Source organism: Ptychodera flava, chromosome 22 (assembly GCF_041260155.1).
Source record: "Ptychodera flava strain L36383 chromosome 22, AS_Pfla_20210202, whole genome shotgun sequence".
In the NCBI taxonomy this organism is placed as follows: Eukaryota; Metazoa; Hemichordata; class Enteropneusta; family Ptychoderidae; genus Ptychodera; species Ptychodera flava.
The window spans coordinates 21,068,244-21,091,574 of NC_091949.1; the positions used below are offsets into that span (position 1 = coordinate 21,068,244).

At 38.2% G+C, this 23,331-nt stretch overlaps 1 protein-coding gene across 9 annotated transcripts in view; it reads right to left on the bottom strand.

The window, feature by feature from the left end:
• The window catches only part of LOC139122936 (microtubule-associated protein futsch-like), a 93,311-nt gene that overhangs the window by 11,593 nt on the left and 58,387 nt on the right, over positions 1 to 23,331 (bottom strand). For 3 of the 9 annotated variants that reach the window (XM_070688815.1, XM_070688817.1, XM_070688816.1), the window contains 6 exons: positions 8,700 to 10,723; positions 7,675 to 7,905; positions 6,653 to 6,844; positions 2,622 to 3,659; positions 1,397 to 1,551; positions 438 to 552 (listed from right to left, as the gene is read on the bottom strand). In XM_070688815.1, coding sequence (XP_070544916.1) covers positions 438 to 552; positions 1,397 to 1,551; positions 2,622 to 3,659; positions 6,653 to 6,844; positions 7,675 to 7,905; positions 8,700 to 10,587 — 3,619 coding nt within the window. In that variant the 5' untranslated portion in view covers positions 10,588 to 10,723. Of the gene's footprint in view, positions 1 to 437; positions 553 to 1,396; positions 1,552 to 2,621; positions 3,660 to 6,652; positions 6,845 to 7,674; positions 7,906 to 8,699; positions 10,724 to 22,944; positions 23,003 to 23,331 lie in introns of those variants that run through there. The other 6 variants (XM_070688819.1, XM_070688821.1, XM_070688820.1 and 3 more) reach the window with 3 other exon arrangements.

Genomic DNA, 23,331 nt, shown 5'->3' on the forward strand with positions numbered 1-23,331 from the left:
CTGATGACATCATGGGCTGCACAGTCATCATCTGACTAAACGTGAACCTGAACTATTTTCAACTTGACAACTTTTGAGATTCAAAAACGATTACATGTTTTACAAAGGAAATACTGTTTTTACAAAATTATGAGAGAAAAGTTTGATAAACTGCATGACAGTGATTTAAATATATTAATGCAGTGTTCGATCATTATAATTGTTCTATTTTTACAACAGATTTTTGTCTTGCATGGAAATGACGCATATGATTGTTATTATTTGACAGGCAAAGTGTGGTTTGCCTCACTACAGGAATCCCACAATCATATGGCCTACATAAAAAGTGTCAGGGTATGATACCAGAAACTCCAAATATGGAATATAAAAGAATATGAACCTAAAATGAAGAAATTTGTGAAGCAAAATATATATTGACATAACAAAGGTTTGTTTACCTTGTTTGGAATATTCGGAGACCAGCTGCAGGTTGATGTGTCTAAGATTGGTGACTTCTGCTTGCAACTTAGCTATAGTCTTTTCGTATTTCAATCTCTGGTCCATAACACTGGTCTTTTCATGATGAGGTAAAAAGAATGTATGAACATTTACTTTATACTGGCACGCTTAAAAAGGAAATGAATGATTTATAATACTGTAAATCTTAACCCTTTGAACCCGGCTCGGAAAAAAATGTCCGTATGATGTCATAGGTTACCAGGAGGTCAGGGTGCAAAGGGTTAAGTGGTGTTGGAAGAGTTTCATAACTATGTTTTAACTCTTATCATATTTGCCAACATCCATGTGACAACAACTTATGAGTGGTCCAGACTGTTTGGAATTTAATAAATGATATTATATCTTTAACTACTTCAACAAATGTGTAACTTAATAATGTTCTCTATGTCTATAAAACAATTTGACAGTGACTTGCGATGAATTTATAGTGGTTTGTTTTGACCGTTGGTAATACGGGAACTAGACTGTCACTGCGTCATTGGTGTTGTCTGTCGTTTTCCCTTGTGTGGAAGACACTCTTAAAGTGTCGTTTCTGTTCGGTTGTTTGTCAAGTCTTGCCTTCACTAATGGGTTTTGTTTCTTTGTGATTATCAGCTATTAAAGCGGTAATACCAGCCAATCACTGAGATATCAACCCTGCAAAAGTTGGCATGTCAAGCGTAACTACATGTATCAGCTAAGCAGTAATATAGGTCAATTATGAATAAATCAATTCTGCCAAAGTTGAAACATTGTCTAGCAGGAGGTCAGACGTAGTCAAAACTACTACACCTGAAAGCAAATGATACATCTTGGACAGTTAGCAGGCTGTGCATGGATGTGTGTGCTACTATAATATTCTTTAGCGTCTGATTCGCTACTGCAGTGTAACAGAGAAACAATGTTTTGATTACTGTACCTCCAAGGTTGACTTGTCTTGGCGAGTTCGTTGCCCATATGACTCCAGTTGTTCTATCTGTTCTTGTAGATACTGTAGAGAGGTGTCCAGGGTCTGAGGTTGTGGTGGTGTGTTGTTCGTGAAGTCCCCCGATGTGATCACCTTTCTGTAATTGTCTGAGGAAATAAGTTTCAATATTATGTTTTGTGACCAAAAATTCTGCATCAGATTCAAAAGATATAGTTTTAAAATAACACAGAAAATAAGTCATATCTACCGGTATGCAATAAACATGTTCTTTTGAGTTCAATATGAGAGCTCCATATTTGATGTGCTGCAGGTGAGTCCAATACATGATGAAGAGAGCCAAGTCTATGCATGACTATCTTGTGTGTAAACCCTACTATTGCCTATCCTTTGTCTCTGAATATGAAATGCTGAGAAAGCTTTGGTGAAGAAAGGCACTTTCAAAGAGACAATGTACTGACAATTGAAATTAAAATTGCCACAAAATAATGCAGAAAGCTTGCGTATTCTTGCCACACATGCAGAACTACCTGTAATCATCTAGTGTAATATAAACTTGCCTTTTTTAATTTCTTATTTTCAATGTTTTGCAGTTAATTTTGTAGTTTCAAAACTTTACTGCAAATCTTATACAAAGTAAAAATTATTGACGCTGGGCCATGATGTGCGATGACAAAATCACATGAATCATGGGATTGCAATGACGGCGATGATGCCGTCAAGAATTTTGGTCTTATTGTACTGCTGTGAAGCATGTACATCAGTGAGTAGCTTTCGGCTGTCATTGGCAGCCAGCTGCACAAGCTGTTCAGTTACTGTAATATAATCTTTAAAATGGCACACTTCTATGATCAGCTAATTTACACTTTGCAACTCTCCCATTGGAATTTGCTTCAATCAAGTAAAGTTGATTTGTTCCATTCCTGGGGAAACGATCCACTCTAATGTCCACTGTGAGTAATCACAAGTAAATTTAGAGTTTTGCTCTTGTCTATCCGCAAAACCACACCCATGTGTATCATAGCTTGTGGTGGTTGTCATTCCCAAATTTCCAAATAAAACAAAAGACTGTTATTATCAAGTTGTCACTTTTTTGATGTTACAAAAGTGACAGCATAGTTGAATCCCAGTTTGGAAACAAAATGTTGAAAAATTGTCTTGAAATTTAATGATGGACTAAATGACAATTTTATGTTACTATTATAGTATTACTACTTACCAAGTTGTTTGTGATGTTGCAGGTTCATCATATTAAGTTCTTGTTGGCATTTTTCCAGCTCAGATTTCAGCTGGTCTAAATTGCTGTTCCTCTGTTTCAGGTTGATTGACAATTGTTTGTTTCTTTCCTCCAGTGCTCTGTACTGTCCCTCAGACAGGATGTCAACAAACACACTCTCATCTCGGAGAGACTTTGGTTCAACTTCCTCGACCACATTCCTTTCTTGCAAAACTTCATGCGGCAAGTCCTCCTGTACAACAGTCACAATTTTTTCAACTTCATTTGAAGAGAGTGGCGTTGAGTGTGACGGTCTATTGCCACTGGTCAATCTATCCATCATATTTTCAAATCTATTTTCTGGTGAATCCAGTCCTGCGAGGATTTCCTCAGTATCCTCCGGCTCAATGATGACTGGTGTCACAGGAGAATACTGGAATACACTGCTGACGTCAGTGTCATCCGAGTCCAGCGACCCTGTCACTGACCTTGCCCTTGACCTCGGAGACAAATCAAGTCTGTTACTCCCTGTACTGATGGCACCATCACTAAATTTTCTTGGCAATGGGACATGTGAGGGCGCTGTTTCATTACTATCACCACCTGTGTCAACACGATGTGCTTTGGCTTCCATATCGCCAGGTGGAGGCACATTCAAATGTTTCTTTTTCTCCCACTGAGCAAGCTTCTTTTCAAACTCTTCGCTAACTCCTTCATACTCTAATTTCCCCTCTTTTGTCTTAAACACAGTTACGTTTTCAGTACTATAAATTTCAATTCGACTTGATGATGTCATACTTTTTTCCACGCTCTCGCTTTTCGTCCTCTTTTCTTCGCTGTCCTTATCATTTTTCTGCTTCTCTCGTTTTTCCTTCACACTGAGTCCCCGCTGTTTCTTCTTCTCCCACTCCTCTAGCTTCTTTGAAAATTTATCCGACACATTCTTCTGTAGTTCCTCCATAGTGTACATCTGTGGTGACATTTCCATGGGAGATGTCGTCTCGTTGGAAACTGATTTCAACCTCTCAAGTGGACTAGGACCTACAGTAACAGCATGCAAAAAAGTCAGAATATACCATAAAAAAATTTTTTATCGATGTCTCAGATATTCTGATTTTCTGTAAATTCTAAACAAGATCACAAAACATTAAAGATTTCACAAAGAGAAACTGATGCGTGATAGTAACAAGACTTTAAAGAAACATTAGCTGTAATTTTGGATGGCTCTTTCATTACTTTGTTTTTCAATGTCAACCACAGTTTCTTGTTGAACTCCCAAGAGCACATTGAAACACCTACTATTTTGCTTGTCAACACAGCACCCTTGTGTATTAACATGCATTGTTGTTGTTGCTGTTTGAACTCTAATTGGGACTAGAATTCACTTGTCAACAATTACGATACAGTCTGTTCATCTACAGGCCAAGTTGACAAGCTGAATACTGTGTATTTCAACATATTTTGGGGAGTAGAACAAGAAACTATGGTTGACATTAAAAACAAAAATAGTGAAAAAATCATCAAAAGTTATAGCTACTGGGCCTTTAACTGAGATGTGAAAAAATAAATATAGACATCACATCACTGCAAGAAAAAGATGAGAGTTAAAAACACAGATTGAGCTGTGACTACGTGATTATCATGATGCATTCTGAAACTTAAACATAGAGAGTCAAGATCAATGAATATCATGCTGTAAGTCTGTGATAGTGTCTTGATGATGTGATCAACATCTCATGAAGTGTTGCTAATTCAAAGAACATTGAGTTTCTAGCGTCATGATGAATATAATGGGAGATTCTCATTAAATTTGTTGAGTATTTGATGTGTCAGAAACTGGAGGCTTACTTATAGTAACTTTTGAAAAAATGTCATGATTTTTTGTGTGTGTTAGCTACAGTTTCTTGGTCTATTGTCTCTTACAGTGTGTTGAAATATCCAGTACTTTGCTTGTATCACTGACTGTACCGGTATATGTATGTCCTGCATAGGTGTTGATAATAAAATTCAGGTGTAGAACTTCACTGTCACACACTGGAAGGCAGTGTTGACAAACAAAATACCATAGCATATATATGTAGACTATGAGACTAGTTCATACATGGAACAGAAATATTGAAAACACGACGGTCCAAGTTGTATTTCTACTGAGGCTTTGACTATCTTAAGAACAACACCATGATACGGTACTCGTTGTTAGCGTTCAAAGACATTCAACATACGGTTTGAGGTCTGTTTCTAATTCCACTTTGGAATCCACGATCACTTGTGAAGTACATAGTTTTTGGATAAACTTGCATTGTGAACAGCCACATGCACTGTGGAGTATACTGTTAAAGAGAAACAGCCCTTTTCTTGAGATATCAAGAAAACATGGAATACTCGCATAAAGTCACTCAGTGTACAAAATAACAGCTGTACATAACTGTAAAAATGTCAAAAATTTACCCTTTCGCTGATTTAATGAATGCCATGGATATACACAATAAGAATTCCTTGGCATGACAATTTACAAACTTTTCATCAGTATCAATTTCTGCATTTTGGCAAAGCAATACGAGATTGCTTGGGGCAAATCTTTGAACAAAACTACACACACAACGGGTGCCAATTTCTCAGCGTATGAATGGGTAACCCTACAATTACACTTGACTATCAGTCATCATGTTTACAACCTTGAAATACCAGGCACAGCACAGACAGAAGGAAATGGACATGTACGTGTGACAGAGAATATATTACATAAAAGTTGACGTCACCAAGGGGTGGCATCATTTTAAGTGGGCGATAAATTGGACAGTTGTTGAGAATTACAAGAAGGCAGACCCTAAAGGTACAGTGAAAGACTTGGTGACCATGAAATTAATGTGTTCAACAATTCACAGGAAATTCTTTGAAGTGATTATTCCCAAAACTGAGAATGTGAAATTTTCGGTACAGGTATTGTTAGATGCAAATAAGTTTCTTTTGAGTTGAAATGAGTCTCTCCATTGTAGCAACTACCGGTACCAATGAAACAATTGCTCCGTTGTGCATGATGAAATCTATATGCGTAAAAAGAGCTGCAGTAGAAAGCTTGCAAAATCAACATGACTGTCTAGAAACACACTACACATAATGCATGAAGATGGATATAGAATTAAAATAGATGGGTACAGAACAACACACTCAACACAAATTTCACATACCTCTCTCATTATTTCATGTACAAACTATGTGCACATAGCATGTTGATATGCCATCGATGCATATGTATGTTAGCATTCAAGTGAGAGAAATGCGGAAGAAATTGTATTATCAGTTAGTGTTGAGAAAATGTGATCCTTAGAAGTCAAGTTTAAAGTCCGCCATACAGGAGGTGTAAATGTATATGGTGGTTGGCAATAAAAAGGCCTAATAGGCGTGAAATTTGTAGTTTCCAAAACGTCTCAACTACAATGTGAAGAAGCTATAACAAGACATTGCAAGCAGTGGTTGTGTGTGTATTTATATCAGAGCACACTAGCATATTATCAATTTTAATAAATGTTATGTTGTTGCCATATGGTATACCCACTTACAAACTACGCTTTGTTACAATGTATGTGACAATCAAGAGTTAAAAAAAATGGTAATAAATTGCCATGAAATGGTTTAATACCAAAGTGTTTGTTTACAATAAAAGAAAATAAAATGTGAATATCAGGGTGCTAAACATAACAACTATGACATCACAATAACCCTGCAAATTAAAACAATATTTTTGGGACATGCATCTCCAAATGAATTAGCTAGATTGGAGAAAGAAGGAAACTAATGATATTTTAGAACAGAATAAACAAAAATTAATGTTCTACTGCTGAAAGAGACATAAAAAGGTCCAAAGCAACAGGTCAAAGGTCAGTGTAACATGCAAATGTTAATGATGAAGAGATGTTTACGCCACTTCATGCAGGATGCTGTTTATCTTGTGATTCATTATAAAATCAAATCCTTCCTGCCGACGTGACGACAGAAGTTCAATGTTACAGGAAATCTACGTTTAAAAAACTCACAAGGTGCACTGAGTTTAGACTGTTTTTTCTCCCACTCAGCCAGCTTCTTTCTGAATTTGTCACTAAGATTGGCTTGCACAGCCTCATAGTCCTCCTGCGACAGGACTGGCGAGGACCAATCGATGGTGATACCTGCCGAGAAGGGGGCGCCCTCGTTGGCAGAAGTGGGAGAGTTACTTCCCACTCTGGCTGCTGCAAAGTTGGTGATTTCAATGAGAAAAAAAAAATATGTATGGAAAAGAATAAAAAAATCACGTAAATCATGAAAAAACTAAAGAACCAAGTGTCTTGGCAACAGAAAATAGGATAAAAAGTATTCTTATGAACAAGGAAAAACCCCCTGATTTTGCACTTTGCAAATTTGTCACTGCTTTACCGATGTCCTAAAACATGTTTTGGATATTGTTAAAATCCTTTAAACAACTCTAAATCCTAGCTTGCTCTATGGTACACTATCAGTTTATGAAACCATATTTGACATTATTAAAAAAAGAAAGTTTCTAATGACATTTGTACAGTAAAAGAAGACTGACCAGGTTTAATGGTCAAATCACTCAGAAATTAAATTTGAATATTTAGAATACTGAAGATTGACATAATTTTTGTCATGTACAACAGAAAATGAAAGTCCCTGAGACTCTTTGTATGCCAAATAAATATACTGACATATTTGGAAATTGAATACCATACATGGAAATATTAGGACGTATTGGTGATCTCCTAAAATAGAGCAAGGAAATTCAGAAAATACTGAAGTGTTTTATGTGTTTCTGCTGAAGAAGCTTATACGAAACTAAATAAAATTTCAACCTGATTGGATAAGCCCTATCAACAAGGATTATAGTCTCATAATAAGCAACACTGGGGTGGTACTAGGTAATGGATGTTGAAGCTTGATAAAGATGTCGTAATCCACCGGTGGTCACAATCTGAAAATCCAATTAACGTTAGTATGGCCGGCCTGCTGAAACAACAAGAAGATTATTTATGTAATGAAAATATAAAGTGTTTGGAGACCTCACCTTTCCTTTTACTTCCAGGACTGCTTCCAGAAGACTTCTTCTGTTTCCTGGTTTCCCATTCCTCCATCTTCCTAGTGAACTCTTCAGACACCCCTCCCAACAGAGTGGTTACGTCCACATTTTCTCCTTTCAAGGCAGCTAGGATGCTGTCATCCATGGCTTTGGCCTTGGACTTGTCTCCGTGAGAGGAACCATCCTTCTTGACCAACGCCTGCTTCACTTTGTCCCAACCTATTGATAATATAAAACAGAATTGCAGTCAATACATAGAGGAACGGACACAGCCCCTTCAATTGGATAGCTGCAAGTAAATGACCATATATTTGCAGTGAAACAGAGCTTGATAAAATAAAGGAAAGTTCTCTGAACATAAGAGTAAAAATGTTGAAGTTACAAGTACATGGTAAGGGCGACAACAGTATCGGTCTAAAGATACTCACAAGTCTAGTAACCATTTTCAAAATTTGCTTTCTGGTACATGTGATTTTGTTCTACACAAGCAGTGCTTTATGCAATTCTACAGACCATTTTTAGTGGTTGGCTGAAAAAATACCCATTCTATCCTGTGTGTATGTACATGGGTATGGATTGAATATTTGCATGACACACTATGTCAAAGCCAACAAACATAATAGAGTGGTTGGTAATAGAGCACTTAACAAACAGCTTTCACTAAAACAAATCGCCATAGCCATGAAAAACATACGGTACAATTTTAATAGTGTAAGATAACATCATTTTTGCTTTGTACGACATGTTGTAACCATCCCTTAATCAAACAGACATAATACAGTGGGCAATATGGTATCATTCGACGTGCCTACGATACGTTTTCATAAACTTCTACTGATATTCTATCATTTGATATGAAGCCTAATAGTCTGCTATTTCAGGTATCCAGACATGATGAAACACAGATGGGCAAAACCACCGAATGATTTGATTTATCCGAACAAGGTCATAAAGTCGGTGTAAGTTATGCTGTAAACAGAATGTTTTACAAGAAACAGGAAGGGCTGTATCACCTTTTACTTTCTTGTGGGCAGCAGATGCCAAGTCCTTGGTACGGAAGGATTTCCTGGTTGCCTTTGGTGACAAGAACGGCAATTCTCTCTCCTCTTGCACCGGAAGGTCGTCCGCTGTGTGCTTTTTGTGTTTCCTCTTGAATGAAGACGTCGGAGAAAATGATGCTGATGTCGGCGTAGTAACTACGCCTTCGTCTTGTCTCTTGGCATCATCGTTGCCAGGGTAACTTGCATCTTTATACTGCTCATGATTGTATTCCTGTTCAAAGAAAAGCTTTTTATTTTTCCTTTTCCCACTCTCCTTCCGTAATATGATGTCTTTCATTTTTCCCAGTGTTAAACTTTTCCCTTTGGCTTCGTGGCCATCATGTCCGTGAGCCATATACATCTCCTCCGGTAATCCTCTTTCTTGGAGACTTGAGGATCTGTTCAACTGTGGATCCTGTTTCTGATCAGACGTACCTGGAGATGATCTCCTCCGCCGTCTGTTTGTCGTCAACGACGCCTCTGTATTGATCTCCCCCCTCGCAGCTCTTGAGTCATCCACAAAAGTTTGATCCAAGTCTGAAGAACTCGTCGATAAGTCGCTGTCTTTCCTTGATTTAGCTATGAAGCTTTCAACCTCTAGCCAGTTTGAATTTTTAGCCTCATAAAAAGTCTCCTCATTCTCTGACATATCTGACTGACGACTGCTTGAGATGAATCGTTTCCGCCTACGATGAGTTTCTTCATTTTCAAAATACGCTCCACTGTCGACAGATTTTGTCTCTGTGACGTCCTCTGTTCTTGTGACGACTTCTTGTTCATCCATACTGTTTGCATTCTGCATTGTAGGCTCGCTCTTTCGTGTCGTCATTTGCGTCTTTTTACGTTTCACGCTGACATGCTTACTGCCGCTGAATTTCTCCTTGACCTTCTCCCATCGGGACATCGACCGTTTGTGCATTTCCTTGACCAGTGCATCGGCAGCACCGGGACCAATCTCTACAGATCGGCTTCTCTTGCGCTGGGCTTCAAAGTTTTTATTGAAAGCCCGCCTGCTTTTTCTCTCCTGCCTTGAGACGTGTTGGTGCTTCTCCTCAACAGCGTCATTGTCATCCACGCCAGTTGTCATGCTCTCACTTTCTAGCGAGTTCTCTTCAAACACCAAGTCGGCGTCGAAGCTCAGGGATCCTGGTTTCAGAAATTTTTGCGCTGCCGAACAGTTGCAATGCATCGCGAGGCATTCATTTTTCATCTCTTGTAGATTTTTCATGGCTTCCAGATAATCAGAGTGTTTCTTCAGCTCAAGATTTTGCTTCTTCAACTCCGACAGCTCTTCCATCAGTTTGACAAGTCTTTCCAGTTGCTCTACTCCACTGGTTCCTGGAAGAGACAAGAATCTCTCCGGCCTTGGAAGCCGATGTTGAACTTGTTGGGGAGCAGACACTGAATGTTTGAGTGTATGTCGCAGAGTGGCTGCTTCGTATCTTTTTTTATCATTCTCAATGTCCTGCCAGATGTGTGTAATGGCTTCCCAATCATCGTCTATATCAATCTGCTCACTAGAAGTCCCAGAAGCCATTGTGAAATCCCGACTGGTGTCATCTTTTCCGAGGCTAGTCGAAAGTTCAGATTCTGACGCAACTGTGATGGAAATTCCTCCTTCTGAATCACTGTCTTCATCCGTTTCTATGGATACAGCATCGGGATCTGCCATCTCTCCCGGGCAACTTCTGATTTTTCTCATCTTGTTGGTCATGACCAGCAAGGCATCTCTGCCTTGCTGTATTTCAGTTCCACTGCGTGTTTGTCTCATGTTACCTTTCATAGCCGGGGTAGTCCCATCCATTTTTGACTCAAACTTTCTGCCGCAAACATTATCATTTTTGTCAGTTTCGGCCATCATCTTGTCTGATATCCGTCATTTATCAATATTGCACTTGTGATCGCGCCAAGGTTTTGTCCAGCCATGCATCTTGCTGTGTCAGCTCACATGATCTTAACATTGGCAAAATCTCTTGTTGGTACAGAAACAGTGGATTCTGAAAGAAAAGCAATAAAAGTTGATCATTTAGGTGCCATACAATTTCTTCAATAAAAAGCTTTGATGCATAATATACATTCCATTAACTCTTCTTGCATTTACATTTAAACATCAATGGACTGAAAATTACCTTTATTGTGAAATTTTTGAAGGCAAATAGCTGTAATCTTAATTTTTTGTACTATTTTTATTTTGCATGTCAATTGCAAGTTTTTGTTCAACTCTCCAAAGCATGTTGAAACACAAACTATTTCGCTTTTCAAGACAGCATCCATATTTCTGAAGTGCACTGTTATTGTTCATATGTGAATTCTAATCCACAGTAGAATTCACTTGTCAACAATACATGTAACAATGCAGTCTACACATGTACAGACTGAGTTGACAAACTGAACACTGTGTTATCTCAACATGCTTTGGGGAGTAGAACAAGAAACTGTAGTAAATATTAAAAAGGGAAAGCAGAATAAATCATAAAACATTGCAGCTATTGGTCCTTCAAACAAACATGATAATCACACTTTGCCACTTGAATATATTTGTGAAACAAATATAAATAATTCATTTGTTTTCAAATGATGAAACATTTTGAGATGACTGACAAAATATATTATACACTAATAATCAATGCTCAATTTGGAGTTACTGAACTGCGTAAAGTATGTGTTAAATAAATCATTTTGTCTGGTCAGGGTTCTCAACTTGAGTTGCTGCCATCTAGTAGATTTTCAGCAAGCAGTGAGACGGAAGTGCTTGCAAATTAAGGTGTTAGGCAGAACGGCAAATATAAATTTACAGGACATCTGTACATCATGATTCTCGACAGCTTACATGTTGAGTCCTGCTGTAAATTTCCAACATGAAAATAGTGCAAGCTCTAACTGGTACTGAGGAAGAAGCGTGCAGTCTGGTTTTGTTATCAAAAAAGCTCTGTATATCAACTCAAGATGCAGAGTTACTGTACCGGTACATGATGTATTGACATCAGGTGGTGGTCTAGTGACATACAAAATTGAGCTCTAACCCCGTTTTTGGTACACTGTCCATGTAGCCGACAATGAGATGCTAATGATATGCGTAGTGTACGAGTTTAAGGTCTCCTCGACTAACTTTCAGCTGGTTGCTCACTTTCTACTGTTTTTATAGTATTTTATACAAAGTCACAGACTTATTCTACCTGCAATTTAAAACTGATAGTGATTTTGTAGCTCATTCTTTACTATTTTTCATAGTATTTGATAGCCGATATCAGATAGTTCGTGTTCGTGTCGGCTACATAGACGATCTGCTCAGTTTTTGTGCGCAAATGGTCTGACATACCAAGCTCCCTTAGCTTCTGTGAGACTTTTATCTATTAAAAAATCATCAGAGTCTGTGACAATACCATGCCTGCAGCACCGGCAGTCATATCTAAACTGGAACTGGCAAGCACTCCTGTGATAGATTTGAAATAATGAATATTTTTCACATGCAGATGCTATATTCCAGATGTCCATTATTTTATGAGCTGTGCTTTACACAGCCATATTCTGAACACTATAACCATTAGAGATTATGTAACTGTATTGTCATAGTGATTGTTAATTTGTATTGTCATAGTGATTGTTAATATTTAGGTATATCCTCAATGCACCCAGTAACAAATAAGTGTTGTCGCTGCTGAAAGGTCGGAGGTCAAAATATTGATCCTCAATGATATTTTTCGACCTATCCAATATTAATCTCCAGAGAATCAGCCTCCACTGTTGATCTGATAGTCCTGTATTGGGCCGGCTGCCAACTGACCAAGATCTTATTCTGCAGAACCGGTTACGACTATCCATTTTGCATGTCACTGCATTAACATAACTACACACTGGGTATATCGATCAGTGGCAATACAATTCCTTGCTAATATGCCATCAGCCAAACACTGCCCTATTTAAAACGAAAACAAACGACGCATGCCGACTGCAGTTTATTACTTTCTGTCCACCTATTTGGTTTGGAGATAGGAAGCTGATAGGTCATTAGGACAGAGTAAATTAACCGTGACTTCACTTGTCTAGAAGATTATTTCTAAAAACAGATATTAAATCTCAAATATCAGTATCGTTAAACTTTTTTGTCACTCTTAGTCATGACCCTGTGTTGGAACACGCAACTTGAGTACATAGTTAAGTTGCACAGCACTGAGCTCTGTATGTAGCAAATTAAGACATCCAGTCGTTCAATCAAAGACCCTACATCACAGTCCCTCCATCACGCAATATGGTTCAATAGAGGGTCGACTTTTTGGTTTGAGTTCATCGAACACAGAGGGTGACAGCATGCACTCTGGTGCCTATCCAGGCATGATACCTGGACCAGACGTGCAGGGTGAATCAGAACCAAATTGAATGTTTGTGTCACATGACTATATCATGCTCAACATGTTTGTGTGTGACTGATTTCCCAGAAGGTATAAAGCTGCCCGAATATCAGAATTGGTTGGGGAATATGTATGTAGCATTTGAAGAGGATACAGTATGTGTGTAAACAGGCATCGAATAAACATATGGATATTTTGATCCAAATATTTATTTTTTTGTCTCCATCCACTTTTTGACAAGAGGCGGGACCTTCAAGCCAAAACTGGCAGAGTAATGTCTATTGCTGCACTGGTGTGGCCTGACTCAGTAAAAGTTGACACTGCCAGCTTACCAAGCTGGCATAGTAGCCTCAGTGGCTGCACCAGCTCACTGATGCCTGCGAGCTACTGCACCAGCAAGAGTCAGCCAGCAAGGGGCTGTGAGAGGGTCTCCAATTAAGCTGGTGAAATAAAACAATGCTCTTAGGGAGTCTTCTTCCTGATGGGGACCCCCAGATCCACAGTTGATAAATTATGACATGTTCTACTGACACAAGGCCCGGCCACCATCTCCAAGTCCATATCCCTGTCTATTGTATATTTTGTCAATATTTATATTTTCAGTCACAGCTTAAGTAAACCTGGAATGACAGAGACATATCTGCACATCTTTTTTCAACAAACTTTAGTGTCTCTTTCTGCTCCGATGGAGAATTATGTACAAAACAGACGATTGTCCTCGGTGAATGAGTGAACTGACTTTTGCTCAGGTCGGCGTGAAATGTCTCTTCAGGCGAAAAAAAAAAACGGACACAAAGTCAGCGCGACTGTCGAAACGCAGCCAAATCATTTGGATGACTTTTTTCTTTCTGTGCGGCAAAAAACCTTATTGTGTCCATGCAAAGTACTTTCTTCCTCTGAAAAATTATTATACTTGCAACATTATCCATAAATCAAATGCTAGTAGACATTACTACCCTAACATTTCCACTCAGAACAGCTGTATTACGACCGTTGACATTTATCTGCATATATCCAGGCACAATGACCACAGGTTTGGTACAGTTCAAAACACTGAACATCAAAAATTCCATCGTTCCTATATCTTCTTGGAGTAACTACAAATACATTCGCGAAAGCAATCATTTTTCCTATGAAACTGATAGGTGTATACAAGTGGTACTATTAACCCTTTGAGTGCTGTAATTTTTTTCCCACCGAAATTTGAGAGCAACATTTTACCAATTTTTATGAAGTTTTCTGTAATTTTTTTGATAATTTTGGACCAAATGGACACAAAATTTCATTGATTATCGGATTTTATCCAAATTTTGACAAAAACCTAAAAAAAGTTGACTGGAGTACATTTTATAAAGGCGACAAAAATTGACTTTGGCGCTCAAAGGGTTAAGAAAATTCCAGAATAAATTTGTCACAACTATTGAGCAGATTTCCCTTAGTATACCATGGTAGTGAAATAAAACAGGCCCTTTCCTGTGACAGGTCTATAGCCGCCCAGGTTAGAAATATTTGCACATGTTATTGTGACTTGCATCTGTCATGCAAAGTTCAATTTGGTGATGTAATTCCCTTGCATGCAGTATGAAAGGGGTGAAAAGGACTTGTTAAAAAGCCACATAACTGTGGATGTCCTAGTGAGGTTTAATCATGTGTTAAAATCTTAAGGGAGGGTATTGGAACACCAAGAGACCTGCCGCTTCACGGAGGTTATTAACATACTTGTTATCTGACAGTGAAAAAAAAAACCCACTTTATAATCAGTGCAAGTGGTCTTTATACTTGTACATCAGCACAGACTAGCCAATTTGGACTGATATGTCTGGTATTCTCATAACATTTCAATTTTATGAGTTTTTAACTGCCTCTTCCACACATGTGAGGTCTCTGTGCCTGTAAGTCAAACAGCTGTCAGTAGGAAAGTCGAGTGGTTTGGCTGTAACCTATAAAATTGCAATGTCTGACAAGAAATAATATTATGTCACATAAGTTCCACTTTTATGGAAAAATGTGCAATAGTCTTTACTAAGTCTGTGAAAATATAAATTGAAAAATTCAACATCCTTCGAAACAAGTTCAAGTTGTTTTTTTAAGTTTAAACAACAAGTTCAAAAAGCCTCACATCAAAAGAGCAATATGAGATCAAAAATATTTAGATGGTGACCGAGTAGTGTGGTAATAATAAAATCTTGTGGTTTCACATATCACAATACTGTAATGCTTGCAAAATATTTCATTCTCAATTGAGAATAGTCACTTTTTTTCCATGCACTAGACCAGATTTCACGTTATTTGCTTCAAAATGAAAGCAACACTAACAACAAAAACTGTTATGTTTTCACATAATGCATCAAATCTACTGAATGCAAAAATCTACTGGGTGTAAATCAAAAAACATCAGAAATAAGTCATAGTTGATGACACAGTCTCCGCTTGTCCATTTTGTTATAATCTTTGGTGTCTTGGTAGCTGTGGTCTAGGTAGCTGTGGAATGACATTGATGCAACGGGTGCATCAGGCCTGTGACTTGCATAATAAAGTAATCTGAGGAACGTTCAATAAATGACTCATCTCTGCCGGTAATGACCACTGAAGGAACTTTTGATTACATCACACATAACGATGCCCTCACTGCCTCTTGTGTCAGACGGCACATACTATACACATGGTTTGGTGGAATTTTCAAAATGGTATGGGATCGGGTATGTTGTTGTAATCAGCCCTTTTGGATCATATAATGAAACAAATTAATGTGCACAAGAATGCAGCCATAGTATTTTATCTGCGTATCACGTTTAGTTGAACAAAATCGGTTCAAGGATGTTTGAGATATGGTTCAAAGACATGAAAAAATCGCAAAAAAATGGCCGCCTGTCGGCCATATTGGATCATATCATGAAAAAATTGGTGTTCATATGAAGGGCATAATGTTTTGCTTTTGTGCCAAATTTGAACAGAATCGGTTCAAGGATGTTAGATTTATGGTTCAAAGACATGAAAAATGGCAAACAAAATGGCCGCCTTAGAGCCATATTGGATCGTATCGCAAAATAATATGACATGCACATGTAGGCCATAGTGTTATGCCTTTGTGCCAAGTTTGAACAGAATCTGTTCAAGGATGTCTGAGTTATGGTCCAAAGACATGAAAAATCGCAACAAAATGGCTGCCTCACGCCCATATTGGATAGTATCGCAATATAATTCAACATGCGTTTGTAGGCCATAGTGTTATGCCTTTGTGCCAAGTTTGAACAGAATCGGTTCAAGGATGTTTGAGTTATGGTCCAAAGACATGAAAAATCGCAACAAAATGGCCGCCTCACGCCCATATTGGATAGTATCGCAATATAATTCGACATGCATTTGTAGGCCATAGTGTTATGCCTTTGTGCCAAGTTTGAACAGAATCGGTTCAAGGATGTTTGAGTTATGGTTCAAAGACACAAAAAATGGCAAACAAAATGGCCGCCTTGCAGCCATATTGGATCATATCGCAAAATAATTTGACATGCACATGTAGGCCATAGTGTTATGCCTTTGTGCCAAGTTTGAACAGAATCTGTTCAAGGATGTCTGAGTTATGGTCCAAAGACATGAAAAATTGCAACAAAATGGCCGCCTCGCGGCCATATTGGATCGTATCACAAAATAATTTGACATGGATATGAAAGCCAAAGTGTTATGCCTTTTTGCCAAGTTTGAACAAAATCTGCTAACGGATGTCTGAGTTATGTATGTCCAAAGACATGAAAAATCGCAACAAAATGGCCGCCTCGCAGCCATTGGATCGTATCACAAAATAAATTGACGTGCATCTGTAGGTCATAGTGTTATGCCTTTGTGCCAAGTTTGAACGAAATTGGTTTAGCAGTGTCTGAGAAACTGTTGATGACGGACGGACGGACGGACGGACGGACGGACGCACAGACGGGACCCAATCTATAAGTCCCGCCGGACTTCGTCCGCGGGGACTAATAAAAGATAATGAAACTGACATGTATGGACACATATCAGACTCCATTTCCTCAAATGTCAGAACTTGGTTTCTCTTATATTTAACATTCTCTTCATCAGTTCGACAGTGACCTTATCATATCATTGATAATGCCCTCTACTATCAATGATAAAACCATGACGATAAAATGATTTCCCTCAATCACAACAGACACACATGTACTCACAAAAACAAACATGTACACTAAACTAACAAAGGGACCACACAAAACTACCGGATACCAATTATTGTATAAACCACCAAATGTTAGAAAAATTCATCAAAAATACAGAGCTGTATGTACTGGCCCTTTACATACAGTGAAAGCGAAGCTAAGAAGGTAACTAAACTATTTTTCACTGTGAGCGGATATCTGGAAAAATCATTATTCATCTAACTAGAGAATTTGCAGGCAATACTGTATAAACCTAAACTGGAAGACTGGATTTTACATTTATATATAAATATTTTGCATTTCGGGTTCTTTTAAAAAAATAAACACTGAAACAACTGAAGGTCTATAACCTGTGAGTTAAAGAAGCTACACTGAATCAAAATGCGAGTATACTTTGAAACTAAGAAGTATATGAGGGCAGTGAGGCAAAAAAGTGTATTATTACCATGTATGAATCAGAAAGCCAAATCATTGAGCTAAGAACACAAAAACTGTAAATCTTTGAAATGAAAACAAACGAACAAAATACCAAACAAACAAACAAAAGAGTTAAGGTGCTGTTAGCCAATCAGAATGCTAGTGCTGTATCTAACCTGAGAACAAATGATATCGGAATGAGCTGCAAATCGGCCACGATGACGAGCTGTCAACGTATCAAAATGGTGTAGAACAGAAAACTCTGGCAAGTGGCTTTAGACAGCAAGTGTGAAGTATTTTTATTCTAATTTAATAACCCATGTTGATGTTGGATTTAATAAAGCACAGTACCATTTACAGTACCCAACACAAATTCTTTTCATCATTATAATGAGGTACAAAGTAAAGCTCACTGATCCGTGAAGACCTCATTCCGGCGTGAATGCTTGTTAAGTTTGGCCTGGATTTGGGTCACAATTTTGACTAGGCCTGCTGAGAGGGTGGACGTATGTTATTGAATAGAATGCTTCTAATGTCCGAATTGTCACAGACACACTGGCTGATGGTATGTTTGTATCGGCCTTCACCTACATACCAGTACATATCATATCTCACCAGAACTCTTTGAGAAACATGACGTTTCAGTCATCATGTTGACATAACCTCTGCAGGGAAAAATCTCTTCCTGAATCCGCTCTGGTCTGACACATTCATGCAATCATGTAAATGTGAAAATAAGAGACAAATTGATCAACCAAACATATAGGCAGATTGGTCAGACCGTGAATTTGTGAAGCATTGGTTCGCAAGGGTACAGTTTCACTGGCAAGATGATACAGTTATCTCAAAAATTTGGCTTGAAGCTCTCACGCTGGGCCAAAGATTCAGTCCGAAATTGTTGGTACTGCACAAATCTGACAGGTGCTGAATGAATATAAGCTCACAAAATGACAACCAGACGAGGTAGACCATCATATTATCACATCACAATATTTGCCTTGATGTAAGTTTGTCAAATGTAAGATTGGAGATGATATAATTTAGCTAAATTATCAGAATCTCACTCTGTAGCCTCAAGAATGTCTTGCCTTTAAAACGTACCATCAGTTAATTGTTATCGTTTATATCACATTCTGCAGAAAGGAGAAATAAATAGGTAAGATTTGCTTAATTTTCTTAGACATTGCATCAAATGTGACTATGTTTCCCGATCACTTCTGCAGATCTCTTAGTCACTTACATGTACATCATAATTTAAGTGAACGAGTTCATGAAAAACTCTTTGTGAGATTCTAAGGAGTTGAGCCAGTGACACAAGGGACACAAGTGGCATGAACGCATTCCTGTCCTCAAGTTAGGGTCATTAAATTGTGAATATAAATGTACGCTACAGTGTTCACCTCAAACTATCATGTCAAGGATGTCTGTAAGGGTTACAATAGTGACTGAAATACCTTCTTTTCATTAACTGTTTCTCATAGAAATGATCCTGGTGTCTTGAAGGTAAGTGTACACGTACACCGGCACATGTTTCTCTTGGCATAAGGTATCCATGCTGAAGATTTAAAATCTTGTGTGGACTCTTATTGTCTTCACTAAAAAGTAATCCTAGCATAACATAGGTGTGAACAAATGAATTAATTCTCAGTATATATAGTATACCATAGACGTAAACTTTTATTCTGAGTATTGTAGCTACAGTTTCCTGCATATCAAGGATATATTTTCAATGTTTGATATCCATTTTGTTGAGACAAGTTTCCCACAGCACATAGTACAATGTACTCTATATCCAAAAGGTACTTTTCTGTCTGTTGAAATAAATAAATCTAGCCGAGCAATTCATAGGCGAAAGAACCAAAAAGGGATGATGATTGATGTTCTCCTCAAAAAAAGATGGAGTTAAAAAGTGCAGTTGCAAGTCATGAATCGTTTCCAAATCTCAAGATCACTGCTACAACAGATTACTGATTTGTATCCTGCAGCTGTTTCACTATGATGTATGCAGAGACTGGGATCTAAATTTCAGGAATGGCTAACACAGTTGTTTGTCAAAAAGAGGTTTGTCCGTTTACAGGCAGGGTTTTTTTTCTGTCATGTCAGCATGAAGGGAAAGGGCGAGTGGGTGGGAAACTTTTACAGTGGGCAGGCAAATATTTTTTTGTTGAGTGTAAAGCTTTAAAGTCAAGTGCTACATGGCAAGACATAGGATTTTGCTGTAGTCATGGGGTTTGCTGATGGGGAGGATAAAATTAAAGCATGTGGTGGGAGGAAAAAAGGGCATCTGGGAGAACTGGTAATACATGTAAGGGAGTACAAGAGCGTTCCCTTCAAAGAGAGTGGGAAAACAGGAATGCTGACTACCGGTAGACAGGAGGGTAAGTACAGGTTGTTTCAACAGCGTCAGAAGGGCTTTATGAAAACCATCTCTTTCCTTCCTAACTTTTAACTTTTTTCACTGAAGTGTCTTCAAAAAGGAAATTTACATGTAAAATCACCTCTGATTACAATGTCTTGAGTTTGGTTTCTTTGCGGTTCAGACTGCTGTGACTATGCTCTCAGGTCCTCAGCCAAATTGGCTTGAAATGAAATTACACAAGTGCTCCATAAATGTCAGTTAACTCACTCACACTCACAAATACAAGATAATGAAGACTTTTGGATTGGTTTCATAAAGCATATAAAGATGATGATGATGACATATTGCCACCATCATTGTCCATCTGTTTGGGATGAAATCTGATACTTGATCCTGTATCAGTGTTCATGAATCGTGATCTCAACTTAAAATACAAAATTCTGGATGTAATTTATCAAAACTTAACACCCTGCGCCAATAAATGGATAACGAGTATTTGTAAATATGGTATGATCATGTGAACCACTTATTGAAAAACATGAAACTTAATTGATCAGCACGTTTGATGTAGATAGTTTTGTAAGAATAATGAATCTATCAAAGAACAGATAGTTTAGAGTAAATTTGGCATTCTCCAGTCATAACGACTCAGTCCAGCAATCTGTTACATTTCCATCAACGCTTCTAACAACTTTTTTATAAAAGTAAAAATATTCCTGAAAGTAACTTTCTAGCAGACTTAGAGGTTCTCACGGTACTAAGAGCCATTACACGTATGATTGATGGATTCTTTTGTACTGTCATCATCCAGTGTGTACAGATGTACTTAGTACCAAGCAGTTATAATAGTCCTGCTACAAGAATCCTTGAGTGCTAATATTCCATAAAGATTCATTAATGACAGACCTGACCCATATGGCAATAAAACCTCCGAATTCTTTTTGCAAAGCATGCCCATATTGTGTCAGTTGCATATGAAGGTAAGGCCTAAGGGATTGTGGGTAGTTCTTGTCCTAATTTCTCTGAGTCTGACTGGATCTAGGACACTGCTGTGGTATGATTTTGACTAATTCAGGGTATCATTAGAGGTTGAAGAGCATTACAAGTGTATTTGCACACATTTCAGGACTTCCTTCTAGAATAAAGGATGCCTACACAGAACAAATACCATTGTTGAGTAACTATGATCAACACTCAGGGTTTTCAGTTCTCAAAGGCATCTTTGAAAATGACAGTTTGCACAAAGTGCATGTATTTGTAGTGTTTCTAGCACCAGTTGCTACCATCTTACATGGCTCTAAACAAACTTAACACCATCTCAACACCGATTCCTTTTCTTCAAGGAGAAGCTCCAGACTGCATAAATATTGACTGAAGAATTAGAGAGACTGACACTGATCATTGAACATCTCCAGCAAAAATAAATATTGAATGATAGCAATACATGTGTAACCTGGTATTACGGTGGTGTGGGCCTGGTTACTGAAAGACCAAAACTTCATTATTCTTTACTTTGTGGTTATCATTTCAAGATAGCTTGTCTGATGAATGTCAAAAAGTGCAATTTGTTTCAATTTTCAGAAAAATGGCAAAAACTAGTCAACACAGCGACAGTAAAGTGGTACATGGTTACCATGGAAACAACTACTCTGGTGTGATTATAATGGACTAAAGAGATACTGTAAATCTAATACACATGTACCAGTAACTGGTACTTGATCTGGATATTACAGATTAACTAAGTTGTGACTCAATCATCCAGTCGGAAGAGGCCAGGTTACGGTAACTCAAATACTTATCACCAAAATTGGAATTTCATCGTCTGGTTACATTTCCGATCCGAGACTTACACGGCGGAAAACTTGTCAATTATTTGACATTGAGATGTTGTCTGGACAAGGAGAAATGAACAAGGCACTTGTTGCAGGGTGATGAGATGGTTTTCTGACGTGTAAACCAATCCAGAGACAGTTGTCAAATGACATAGTAACTTGCAGACATTTCATGCAAGACTCAGGAACTGATTTACTGAGACAGGATCGTGTGACGCTGGCCACTGTCAATTTCTGAAATACAGAAAATCCACCTGCAAATTGCTAGGATCTTTCATCCCCTGATTACGTGATCTGCATGGCATGGCTAGATTGGTATGGTATGCTTTCCCAGCCAAGGTACTGTAAGGGTCCCTGCCCGAATAAACACCCCTTGGCTTGCAAAGATGGGGATCTCACTGCTGTTTTGACAGCACAGTAAAGGTTTACACCGTAGCAACTGTTAGTTATCTAACATACCATGATGGAAACCACAACAGATTTTGACTCTGCAAACCTGCAAAAGAACAAAGAACAGCCTACTGAAGTTGAAATTAATAAGTTTTCTGACCAAATATAAGAAGAACACAGAAGAGTGCAAATCTAGGAGTATGGTGTCACAAGATGAAATTCTTTGCTTGGACAACTAAGTGATCCTGGCTGGTCCTAGGTACCAAAGAACGATATAATTCCAATGGACCACTAAACCATTACTGGTCTCAGGGACCATCAAATGAAACTGGTCGAAAAGACCACCAAACGATACCGGTCAAATGAAAAACTAAACAACACTGGATAAAGAGATCACTAAATGATGATGATATGGATAAACAGCAAACAGTACTGGTGAAAAAGACCATCACACGCAAGATGTGGGTTCAAGGGACGACAGAGAAAGAAAATCTAGGAGTAAGATGTCTCAGGACCAATATGTTACTTTGATAACCAATTGATACAGTTCAAAGGAACCACCATTATACTGGACCATGAATCTACCAATCAAGTTGACCTTACTACATGTTACAAACCGATCACATTGAGACTTGGAATGTGCCTTACAGCATTTTGTGGTTTAGAAAACAACATCCATAGAAAAAAAATACAGATATCTACCTCCCTGGTGTCACTGTCAGACTCGTCGGGTCCTTCAAAGCAAACAACCGCATCTCTCTCTGCGACTCACCAGCTGGTTCATAGGCTCTTGAGCATTTTAAGTCCTTGTCAAATTGTCCGTACATGTAAACCACGCAATCTCAAGGGCCGCTTGCTAAAAATAACTTAAATTGGCCGAACGCTAAGTGAGCAATTGGACAAGAATATCACGACATGTGGATATTCTCGGTTACTTTGCATGACCTCATGCCATTTATAGTATGCAGGGTTAAAAAGCCTACTGATAGCAAGGGGCCATACTGAGCACAAAGCTTCTTATTGGATCGGTATTATTTGGCATAAGGCATAATTGGCGGATAAAATTAACGACAGGATATATGATACAGT